Consider the following 12,390-nt stretch of genomic DNA (forward strand, 5'->3'; position numbering starts at 1 on the left):
TCTGGACACCTGGCTGAAAATGGCTTACAAGTTTATGGTGCCTTCCATCGATAATGCTGGAATTCAATATTGTGTTGGCCCACCCTTAGCCTTGGTGACAGCTTCCACTCTTGCAGGCACACGTTCAGTTAGGTGCTGGAAGGTTTCTTGGGTAGTGGTATCCCATTCCTCATGGAGTGCTGCACTGAGGAGAGGTATTGATGTCAGCTGGCGAGGTCTGGCATGAATTCGGCATTCTAAAATAATCCTGAAGGTGTTATATAGGGAGGTCAGGATTCTGTGCAGGCCAGTCCATTACAGGGATGTTATTGTTGTGTAACCACTCTGCTACAGGCTGTGCATTATGAACAGGTGCTTGATCATTTGAAAGGTGCAGTCGCCATCCCTGAATTGCTCTTCAACAGTGGGAAGCAAGAAGGGCTTACAACATCAGTATAGGCATGTGCTGTGATAGTGCCATGCAAAACAACAAAGGGTGCAAGCCCTCTCCATGAAAAATATGACCACACCATAACACCACCGCCTCCGAATTTTACTGTTGGCACAACACGTGCTGGCAGATGACATTCACTGGGCATTCGCCATACCCACACCCTACCATCGGATCACCACATTGTGTACCGTGCTTCATCACTGCACACCACGTTTGTCCACTGTTCAGTCATCCAATGTTTATGCTCCTTACACCAAGCGAGACATCGTTTGGCATTTACAGCATGTTATGTGGCTTATGAGCAACCACTCGACCATGAATTCCAAGTTTTTTCGCCTCCGCCTAAGTGTCATAGTACTTGCAGTGGATCTTGATGCAATTTGGTATTTCTGTGTAATTGTCTGGATAGATGTCTTCCTGTTACACATTACAACCTGTTCAACTTTTGGTGGTCTCTGTCAGTCAAAAGATGAGGTTGATCTGTATGTTTTTGTGCAGTACATGCCCCCTCAAGTTTCCACTTCACTATCACATTGGAAACAGTGAACCTAGGGACGTTTAAGAGTGTGGGAATCTCATGTACAGATGTAGGACACAAGTGACACCCAATACCCTGACCACGTTCGAAGTCTGTGAGTTCCGTGGAGCACCCCATTCTGCTCTCTCACGATGTCTAATGACTACTGAGGTTGCTGATATGGAGTACCTGGCAGCAGGTGTCAGCACAATTCACCTAATGTGAAAAACTTATGTTTTCAGGGTGTCCGGGTACTTTTGACCACATAGTGTATATTCCCAAGCTAGGCACTGTGCACTCATCCAACACTTTCTATTCCAATCCCAGCACAAGTGTATCCTATCTCATCAGAGGCATTGCCAACTGTGACAGCAGTCATATTTTATACTACCTCCACTGCAGCTATTACATAGTTTTATATGTATGTATGACCACCAATCAACTGTCCATCCAAATGAATGGCCACTGCCAAATTGTTGCCAAGAGTAAAGTTGATCACCCAGTGACAGAACGCTTTGCTGAGCACAACATGCTCATCTCAGAGGGTGCTTCACAATCTCTGCCACCTGGATCCCCCCTCACATTATTAGCTTCTCTGAACTACATAAATGGGAATTGTGCTTACAGAATACCTTTTGATCCCGCAATCCTCCTGGCCTCAATCTCCTCTTGGTCCTGTCCCACACCAACCTTCACCCTGTCCCCATGCCTTGCCCTCCCTCTTCTCACTCATTCTACATCATCCTGTCTCTCTTCCTTTGTTTTATCCCACCCCTTGCCTGCTTGTCCAATTCTCCATGTCATTTTGCACCACACACATCTTCCATGCCTGTATCAGACTTACCAAACTCGTTTTACATTCCTGTACCCATGCACACTGCTTTTCTTTCCAACTGTCAGCCTGCCTTCCCTACCCCTGCAGCTGTTTCTCCCCTCACCCATTTCACCTGATACCTGGTACAACTCTTCACTCAGTTGGCTGGGACAGTGTAGCTGTGTAAATATATGAACCATCTGTAGTTAACTCTCCAGAAGGATGTCGCCCAAAAGCACAGCAGTGTTTTAAATTTTGTTCATGTGCCTATCAACAACTCAGCTATTCGATTGTATGGCGAGTTGTTACCTTTACTCCTTCCAGTATCTATGTTCTACCAAAAACCTTCCATTGCCATAATTTCTTAATCTTTGCATGAGGAAGTTGTGATTCATGCAATCAAATGCCTTAATTATATTGAAAAATATTCCCAGTGGTGATAATTTCTGATTTTTTGAGTCTAGTACATCATGTCAAGGTAAGTATAACATGTTCAGTTGACAGTTCTTTTTGAAAGTCAGTGTTTGCTGCTGAGTATGTTGTTCTGTACTAAGAGTTTATAAAGTCTATTGTGTACAATTTTTATGAAATGTTAATGATAATGAAACAGTTTTCTGGATTTTTTCCCCTTGCCCATGGTTGAGATTAGCGCCATTGCTGGGATGTGGGGGCACAGCTGGAGAGGGGACCAGATTTACAATTTGCCAGTTTTGCATCAAGCATTTGTTCCACCTTAATTAGTAACTTTTTGACAGTAGAGATTTAAATTTGATTTTGAGGATCCTTCTGTACTTTTTCATATTTGCCAGATCTTCTTCATTTTTTCACGTTTTGACAACTTGTAACAAGATTGTCTTCTTCTATCCTCAACATGATCATTGTTATATTATAATTTAAACATAGTTACTGAACTTTTCATCTTTAGGAGCTTCTAGAGATTTTATTTGACGCTGACCGTATAAATGAGGATGAGGAGAAACATATGTCTTCAACTTCCGATTCTACAAAGAAGAAACAGTTGACAGGACTTGGTTCTTCTGTTATCTCCAAGGGAAAATATGAAGGTTTTGGGTACACTGCCAAGGAAAAAGAAGGTGAATGAAAGCATCACATACTACTTATGTTGTGTATTGCACCCAATAATTTTGCTTATCTATTCTGATATATTGTTTCAGAGACAGTGAAGGACAAAGCTATGGACATTTTAATAAAACTAATACATCCAACTGATGACTCAAATGAAATGATAAAACAGGCATTGACCAGCAGTTCTGGAGAATACACACCAGTAAAAATTGATTCCTTGTCCAGCTCACAAAGTCAAGATGCACCACACAACACTGATGTTCAGAAGTTCAAAGTCAAATGTTAGTATTGAGACTGAACTTATTATTTCATCACACAGCTAGATTGTAATCGGTTGTCTCAGTAGACATATTTCTCACTTTTTAATGTTTCTTGTTTCCTTAATAAAGGTACAGTGGAAATAATGACTGAAAGAATGAACTGTCACTCACGTTAGAGGTAAATTATGAGCAACAGATAAGTGCAGAAATAATATTGATTACTACTGGGCTTTTGAGCTTTCTTTTTCTTTGAACCAGAAAGGGGATGAACACAGAATGACATACTTCACTAAATCACATTATTGTGAATGTCTTTTAGTATTCAAAATAAATGTTATTTCCAGTTTAAACATCTGGATCAACTGATATCTGATCGCAAGATGCTTGCAGTGCTTTCTTTCTACAGTTATTCAAAGACTGTTGAGTGTTGAGATAGATCAACAGATGTTCAGTTGAGTTAAGATCCAGGTGATCTCGATATTAGGGACTTTGAAGTTTTAGTGTTGCTCTTCTGCCATGTTTCATACATTTCCAGCCACGTAAAAGGTGAATTATAATACTAAAAGATCCTGTCATGACCGAAGGAGGCTACCATAATATGAAAATAATGTGACTACTATATTCATAGTAAGCAGGTCAAGAATGCATTCCATATGGTCTAAAGGTCCCAGAGAATGCCATGAAACCATTCCCCAAACAATAATAGTGTTCCCTGTTGCCTTATGTTTGTACTGTCCTAATGTCCAACCAATCCACGTAGCAGAAAACGTGATTCTTCAAAGGCACTAGACTCACATTCAGAATAATCATGCAGAGTTAGGTTTTTTATTATTTTTATTTTTTTTTTTTTAAATCACTTAATGCAAATGCAATTATGCATCTCCTGATAAGGACACAGAATATTTATATCTATATCATTTTCAATTTTGACCATGTATTCTGGCTTTAATGACCTTCTCATTGTTGGAACATTAAATCTCAGTCTTTGTTTTGCATCTTCAGAAGAGGTTACCCATTTGCAAAGTTGTAGAAGTACAAATACAATATCGTCAACAAACTGATGTCTTTTCTAGAATAAGTTTTTCACTCTGCAGCAGAGTGTGTGCTGATATGAAATATCCTGGCAGATTAAAATTGTGTGCCAGAGTGAGACTCAAACTCAGGACCTTTACCTTTTGTGGGCAAGTGCTCTACTGACTGAGCTACCCAAGCATGACTCACAACCCATCCTCACAGCTTCAATTCTGCCAATACCTCATCTCGTACCTTCCAAACTTCACAGAAGCTCTTCTGCGAACATTGCGGAACTAGCACTCCTCGAAGAAAGGATATTGTGGAGACATGGCTTAGCCACAGCTGAGGGATGTTTCCAGAATGTGATTTTCACTCTGTAGCTGAGTGTGTGCTGGTATGAAACTTGCTGCCAGATTAAAACTGTGTGCTGGACTGAGACTCAAACTCAGGATCTTTGCTTTCGCAGGCAAGTGCTCTACCACCTGAAGTTTGAAGTATGTTTTGGGGAAAAATATTTTGAACATCATTGGTCATAATGTGGATATTTTAAAGTAATCTGTATGATATTTGGGCAACAACAGGTATTCACAAAAATTCATGTTATTTTTGTGAGTGGGGTAGCTAGACAGGAGACTAAAATTGGAAACAAAGACAATGTCCCAAAAGAGAAAGTTTAACACCAGGTAGTAATAACATAATATGTGGTAGCCTAATGGATCCTAAGAAAATTATTGTGCCACCTCTTCAAATAAAACGTGGTGTAATGAAACAGTATGCGAAAACTCTTGATCCAGATGGTGATAGTTTTAAACAACTGAGTGACAAAGTTCCTGCTCTGTCTGAAAATCCAAAATTACAGAAGGAAACTTTGTGGGTCCTCAAATCCGAGCTCTTTAGAGAAAGAAAATTTGAAGCTGCTATGACTTCTAAAGTGTAAAGTGCTTGAAATGCATTTAAAAAAGTTATGGGCAATTTTCCATGAAACAATAAACATCAAGATTATCTCTAAATTGTGAACAAGATGCTACAGAAGTTGAAAACATTGGACTGCAACATGAGTTTCAAATGAAACTTTCTGTTTTCACATTTGGGCGTATTGTCTGACAGCCTGGGGCAGTTACTGAGGAACATGGACAGAATTTCGACCAGAATATTCCAGAAGTGGAGAGGAGATACCAAGGATGATGGAATACTTCAGTGATAGCACCTTACTGCTGGATGCTGTGGAAAAGTATAAGGAAGAGTCTAAGAGAAAAAATTTGATACCAATTGAACAAGACTTCATCCATGTGATATTTGTGAAGTGAATGGGAATGTGAAATTTGTTAATAAAAACCTCTGAAGTTCATCTGTAAGTCTTACACAAATCATAATGCTTTTTGAAGAAAATATGTGAATATTTCTTTCTTGGTTTGTCTAAAATCCTGATGTGATGGAGGAAAATGAAATTAATTTATGAATTCAGTGATGTTGACATATTAAGAATCACCTTTACTAACAAAGAGATATAGGGGCTGGCCAGTACTTACCTCAGCTCAGTACAGCCGATAGATACAAAAAACAGAACAGAAAATTTACGTTCCTAGCTTTCGGAACTTCGTTCCTTCATCAGGGAGGAGAGAGGGGAAAGAAAGGGAAGAAGGGAAAGTGGATTCAGTTACTCACAACCCAGGTCATGAAACAACAGGGAAAGGTTCATTGCTTCATAACCTGGGTTGTGAGTAACTGAATCCACATTACGCAAGAGACAGTAGCCATGAATGTCAATACCCATCTGTCAGGAGGTAATAGAGAATGTTGAAGAAGAGGTGTATTGATGTAATGATGGTGCTGCATGTGAACAATGTAGGTACAATCAACCCCTCCGCCAAGTATTACAAAAGAACAGATATTTGTAGGATTGATGACAACACATTGATATGTTTCCACTCTTAGACACCCTGGACAACTTGTATGATACTGCAGCATTCATTGTCTATTGTGGCGAAAAATGTCACAGTAGTGTTACTCATTCCAGTCAACTGAAAGCAGTTACAGTCAACTCGCGGGATGAAGCCCCCTACGCTCTACAAGCTTGTTCTCCAGCATACCATAACCATTCCCCATCACTGTACAGAGATACCAGTCACTCACATAGCCACTGAATACAGAGAAACTGACCGGGGAAACCATCTATGGAAGTGATGTCGCCAAAGACAAATATCCTCCATAGGTGACAGTGACCAAGATGCCAGGAAATTTCATTGACATCCAACCAGTCCGGGTGTTGGTTGACTTGGAGGCTTCTTTTTCTGTAGTGTTGAATGTTTATCATCTCCAGCTAAAAAAGACTATTGTTTGTAATACAAAAGCTATTGTGCTAAGGATTACATATGGAAAATACTACACTCAGCTGACAGGGAAAAAGGAAGCTACTATTGAACTGCCAAAGGCAGAACACAGCCCTTCGATTTTGTCATTTTAATAGAATGTAGTCATAATGTTATTCTTGGATGGGACTTCTTGCAGGCGTCATAGACTATAAAAGATCAGAGCTCCAGATTGAAGAAGTCATTCCAATGTACATAATAAAGATTGCTCTGGCGAAGAACATAGCCAGTGGGGGAGGGTCCGGACCCCATTCCTATCACCTAAATGAAATTACACATGACCAAGTTCCCATGTAGTGAAACTGATTGAGGTGGCACAGTCGTTAGCATACTGGACCCACAATTGAAAGTATCTGTTCAAACCCACATCCGGCCATCCAGATTTAGGTTTTCCGTCATTTCTGTAAATCACTCCAGGCAAATGGTTCCTTTGAAAGGGCATGGCCAATTTCCTTCCACATCCTTGACACAATCTGAGCTTGTGCTCTGTCTCTAATGTCAACAGGACATTAAACCCAATCTTCCTTCCTTCCGCGTAATGAAATCGAAAGATATTTCGATTTTCACACATGCAACAAAAAATGAATATGCACTGTTGATAGTCAAAAAGACCATCAATAAATTGAAACTGTATCTAAATTTTTAACTATATCTATAACAATGTCGACTTTTGCTCATCCCTACTGTAGCCAGGACCAACTACCGTACAATGTTGGCCTTAATTGAGGTCAGTTGTTTTGTTAATCTTTTCAGTTCTTGTTTGCAGTTGAATTTAATGTAAGTGCTGCCATTTATTGATTTTGTTTTGTGTACTGTTATGATAGTTTCTAATTATGGATAAGTCAGTAACAAGAAAGAAGAGGAAAACTGATTTGGATTCGTACTCTAGTATTATGGTAAGTTAAATATGTGTACACAGTGCTATAATAGCCTAATTACCTATTTATAACCTGTAATGTTAGCACTGGATGTGTTATTTTGGAGACTGGTAGAACTTTAGGGATTGCAATATTTCAGTATTTCAAAAGAGAGCACATCATTACAAATATATTAAATTAAAATCAATGCATAAAAATACACTTGGATTTGCCTGTGTCAGCCAAAAATCGTGTTGATCAACAAAAATATCACCTGAAAAGTGATGCTTTCATGTCTTTAAAAAAATTGATCAAAATTCTGTTGTTAGTAGTCCAAATGGCAAGATATTTCCCAATCTGGTCACCTGAGCAGTACTCAGTTATGAAAACCAGTTCCAATAGGATCAATAGGGAGGGGTCAGTGGAGAGCAGAGGGTGTGTGTGATGACAGCACATTCTATATTTCATTTGTACCTAAAAGAAAATAAATTTCATATAAACAACAAAGGATGTTGTACATCATAGATGTGTTATCATCATCAAAGATGGTATAACCATATTATCATAGGAAATACAAACTCATTTATGAAGTTTTATACTTTAGAGGTCAATTTGAAATTAATGCATGAATCTTCTTAAGATGCCAAAAGTGCAGCTCCTAGTATTTGTATATTCCTTTTTGTTTTATGCATAAATTTGGTAGCTATAGTTTCAAGTTGACTATTAAACAATAACTTTTAAAAATTTTCTTGGTCGGGTAGAAAATTGAAGAATTCTAATCAGATGAGAGATACTTTAATAAAATTTTTAATTGAATTGAGGAACTTCAGATGCTTTGATGTGCTGAAGGAATTCTAACTTGGTTTCAGATAAGTTTTAAATTTAAATACAAGATTGTGGTAGGGGAAAGATAGCTATTGTCAAAAGAGATTTGAATCCATGTAACATTACAAGTTATTCACGCAACATTAAGAATCTTCTGTTCTGCAATAGTGAATCTTTGCTTGACAGTAGGGAGACCTCCTGAACACAGATTATGTACATAAAATTAAAAATAAATAAATGTGTTTTCAGAATAAATGAGAAACATGAGCCTTTTTAAGGTCCATTTAATTGGAAACACTCCCTCTTTTGACAAAATCCTGGCTGTACCCTTGTCTGGGTTGTTATTTGCTATTGAATATGATGTTATCCCACTGTTATCAACAAGATGAGTTCCACTTGTCAATCTGGGTGCTCAGTTAAACTGCGAAGCTTTTATCAATTGCAAAAAGCCACTCAGATTCACGAAGGAACTGCATACAGTAACGATCATAAGCATTGCAAGTGGTCACGGAGAATTTTGGATCACTTATTGTCACTGCTTCATCCTGCTACTGGTGAATGTGAGTGAGTGCGTGTGTGTGTGCTGAGTGTAGTGTCACTGTGCCTGAGTACTTAAATCAACCACCAACTGTATCAGCAGGGGCCAGCCTCTGGACGCTGCCTGTAGGAGGCTTGCATGGTTTTGCTGCACTGTCTACCAAAGACTCACTCCTGTATAGACACAGAGCAGCACTGACTCATCCTTGCTATGTCCTTTTATTTTGTACTGCTCTCATCATCTGTTCTGTGCGTGGCTTATGTCACACCTTCTGTATGATTCTTTTGTCTTGGTACAAGTGGAGTCATGAGAGATTTATTTCATCCATCAGTCAGAGGTTTAGAATAAAACTATATTTGTTTTACTTGGCTCAATTTCTTGTATTACTTGATTACTACAAGATCAGCAATGAGTTTGAAACGGTTTCTGCACATGCAGTCTTTAAGTGCGGTTTCATCAGATTTAGTCATTATGGATATAATGCTACTGGGCCTGACTGAACTTTGGCAGTGACCACTTTGTCGGCCTCAATTAACAGACAGAGCATTGTTCCACTAGTCCGTCTACCGACTTTTCCTCTGCATGATGATTCAGATGAGGATTGGGAATCTTACAAAAAAGACCCAGACAACATTTTTTGGCTTTCAGTGTAACAGACTAGAATTTGTGTGAAGCCTTCTTCCTCTTTTTTTTTATTCCACCTTAGGTGTATCAAAAACTGTGTTAGCTTGCCTCTTTACAAGAACTGGCTGCACTTACTTTTGATCATATGTGCTGTTTATTGTTCAGCTACCATCACAAACGAATGCGTGTCGTAGCAGCGTGAGTTGAATGTATGACCAAACCAATCATGCAGTCGAACTTCACGGCCTTAGCCATAAGTGTCATTCATTACTAATGCTCATAGTGACTTCTATGCAGACCTTGCATGCATGACACAATTATCTGTGTAACTCCAGATGAGGAAGGCTGTACTCTGTGCCCTTCGGCAGAAGTTTTGCAAGTGGCACAATCTTTTGAAGCATGGGGTGATGTGGCAGTCGTGTCACAAGATGTGCCCACTAGGACAACAGATAGCTTGCATGAGGAAGTGGCATTGGCAGTGGTAAACATGCAGACACTGCGCCAAGCAGACCAAGGCTGGTTCAAGTTCCGTGACTGCCACTGCACCAGCATCACTGTCCTCTATTTCTGTCTTGTCCTTTTTGCTTTGTCCAGCATGAACAATTGGCAGGCTACACATATTGATTTTCAGAAGCAAGTCCACATCATCTCTGTGTGTCAATTACCGAAGGTTGCTGATGATATGGACATGGATGTAAACTGTGTTAATTCCGATACTTATGACTTTTCCCTTGTTGTTTGTCGAGCTATGTTTTTTTTTTACCAAGTGGTCTGGCTACAGTTTGACACAGGTGCTGCAGTGACGTTATTGAATTCTCAAACCCATGTGAGTTTAGGCTTGTCACTGTTGACACTGGTCACCCAGAAGCTGGCCTTTGTAACAAGCAGAACCTTGCGCTGTTGGGACAATATATGGCATCTTCCTTGTACAAGTCAGTGGTTCGTTCCATTACATTTTTGATGGTTGCTGATGCCAGTGTTGAGAACTTGTTTTGGATGGGTGCATTTCACACATTTGGGTTTGCTGTCACTGACACCTTTTGTCCAGATATATGGTGTGTTACTAATTTTTCCTTTGAAATTCATGGCTGGGCCTCGTTTTTGTCATGCGTGTCCTGTTCCTGTCACACTGAAACATCAAGTGGCAGCAGAATTAGACATACTTCAATGTCTAGGGGTGGTGCAAACTCTTATGGCTAGTGAATGGTCGTCTCCAGTAGTTTTAGTTTGAGAGGCATCGAGGAAACTTCACTTCTTTGGCACTTTCAGTACTACTGTCAACAGCGACAGTTCAATCCCACGTCCGGCCATCCTGATTTAGGTTTTACGTGGTTTCCCTAAATCACTTCAGTCAAATGCTGGGATGGTTCCTTTGAAGGGGCACGGCCGACTTCCTTCCCCTTCCTTTTCTAATCCGATGAGACCGATGACCTCACTGTTTGGTCTCTTCCCTCAAACAACCCAACCCAACCCAACTACTGTCAACACACTGTTGATCATGGATACATATCCTCTCTGCCACCAGGAGGAACTGTTGGCAAAAATATCGGGTGACCAGTATTTTTCTAAAATTGATTTGTTGAAGCATATCTGCAGATTCCTGTAGATGAAGTGTCTCAGTGAATTCTTGTTTTGAATACTCCTGTTGCTCTCCTTTCTTTTAGTGTGACTAGTGCCCCTGCTATTTTCCAATGATTTTTAGAGCAGTTGACTAAGTCTGATGCGGGTTGCATTAATTATCTGTATGATATTGTTGTCATGGGCTCCTCCATAGTTAGGCACTTGAAAAATTTCCACACTTTGTTTTATGTCTTACAGTCTACAGGCTTATGGTGTAACCTCACAAAATCTCAGTTTTTTCAACCTTCTATTGTTTATTTGGGGATCGAGATTTCACGGGGTGGGGGTTCCCCTCTGACGGACCACATCTCCACTGTTAAAATTATGTCTCATTCCTCATCCACGAACGAGCTTCAGGCCTTCCTAAGGAAGACAGCCTACTACCATTAAATTCCTGCTGGGGGTGACCAGATTGGCCCATCCATTGTATCCCTTGTTTGCTGGAGCCCAGGTTGCAAACACACTTTTCAAATGTTGAAATCCAAACTATACTCGGCCCCTTGTTTAGCTACCTTCTCTCGGGACCAGCACATAGTTTTGGCAACTGATACCACACAGTATGGCCTCAGCATGGTCTTAGTGCCCTGATATGCCGATGACTCTGAATGAACTGTTGCTTTCGCCTCTAAATCTGTTACTCCAGCTCAGCAGCGTTACTCCAGATGGAAAAAAAGGCTCTTGCCATAGCCTATGCTCTTTACAATATTCATGTTTTTTTGTATGGCTCCAAGTTTCACTTTATTACTTACTATAAAGTCTTTGTTTCCTTAAATAATCCTCACACTTCCTTGCTTGACAAGGCAGGACATCACGTACAATGCTGCACTCTGTTCTTGTCTTGCTATAATTATGAAATCTGGTTTTGACCCATGTCTAAACATGCCAAAGTGAACACCTTATCCCACCTTCCTGTGGGTCTTGATCCAGACTTTGATTGGGAAGAATTGCTTTGCTTCAATCTTGAAACTGAAGCCGAAACCAAAGTTGAGGGTTTCCCAAATATGAGCTCGCACAAGGGAGCTGCCATTGAGACTGACTCAATTCTCTGCCAGATGCTATGGTTCATTCAACAGGGCTGGCCAGTAAACGGCCAAGTCAGGCTTCAGGCTCCCTGTGCAACTATTTTTTGTTACAATATCACTTCTCCATTTTTGATGGGGTTTCATTGTTTGCCCTCGGAAGACCTCTTCCAGAGTAGTCACTCCTGCTGCATTATGCGCAAGATTCTATGCCTTCTCCACCAGAGCCATTGGGGAGTTTCACACACTAAACTGTTAGCTAGGAGGCACAATTTTTGGCCAGGAATTGATGACAAAATTATCTGTTTTGTCACAGCTTGTGAACAGTGTGCCTGACAACTGGCAGCTCCCACAGTGCCTCTGTCCCCCTGACTCCCTCCACACCACCCAAGGGAACACTTTCATGTATACTTT

At 40.2% G+C, this 12,390-nt stretch overlaps 1 protein-coding gene across 3 annotated transcripts in view; it reads left to right on the plus strand.

Moving 5' to 3' along the window:
* The window catches only part of LOC126327183 (AP-4 complex accessory subunit Tepsin-like), a 97,316-nt gene that overhangs the window by 43,387 nt on the left and 41,539 nt on the right, over positions 1-12,390 (plus strand). For all 3 annotated transcript variants that reach the window (XM_049995837.1, XM_049995845.1, XM_049995852.1), the window contains 2 exons: positions 2,690-2,858; positions 2,940-3,131. In XM_049995837.1, the coding sequence (XP_049851794.1) occupies positions 2,690-2,858; positions 2,940-3,131 (361 nt within the window). The remainder of the gene's footprint in view (positions 1-2,689; positions 2,859-2,939; positions 3,132-12,390) is intronic.

Source organism: Schistocerca gregaria, chromosome 2, assembly GCF_023897955.1.
Source record: "Schistocerca gregaria isolate iqSchGreg1 chromosome 2, iqSchGreg1.2, whole genome shotgun sequence".
NCBI lineage: Eukaryota > Metazoa > Arthropoda > Insecta > Orthoptera > Acrididae > Schistocerca > Schistocerca gregaria.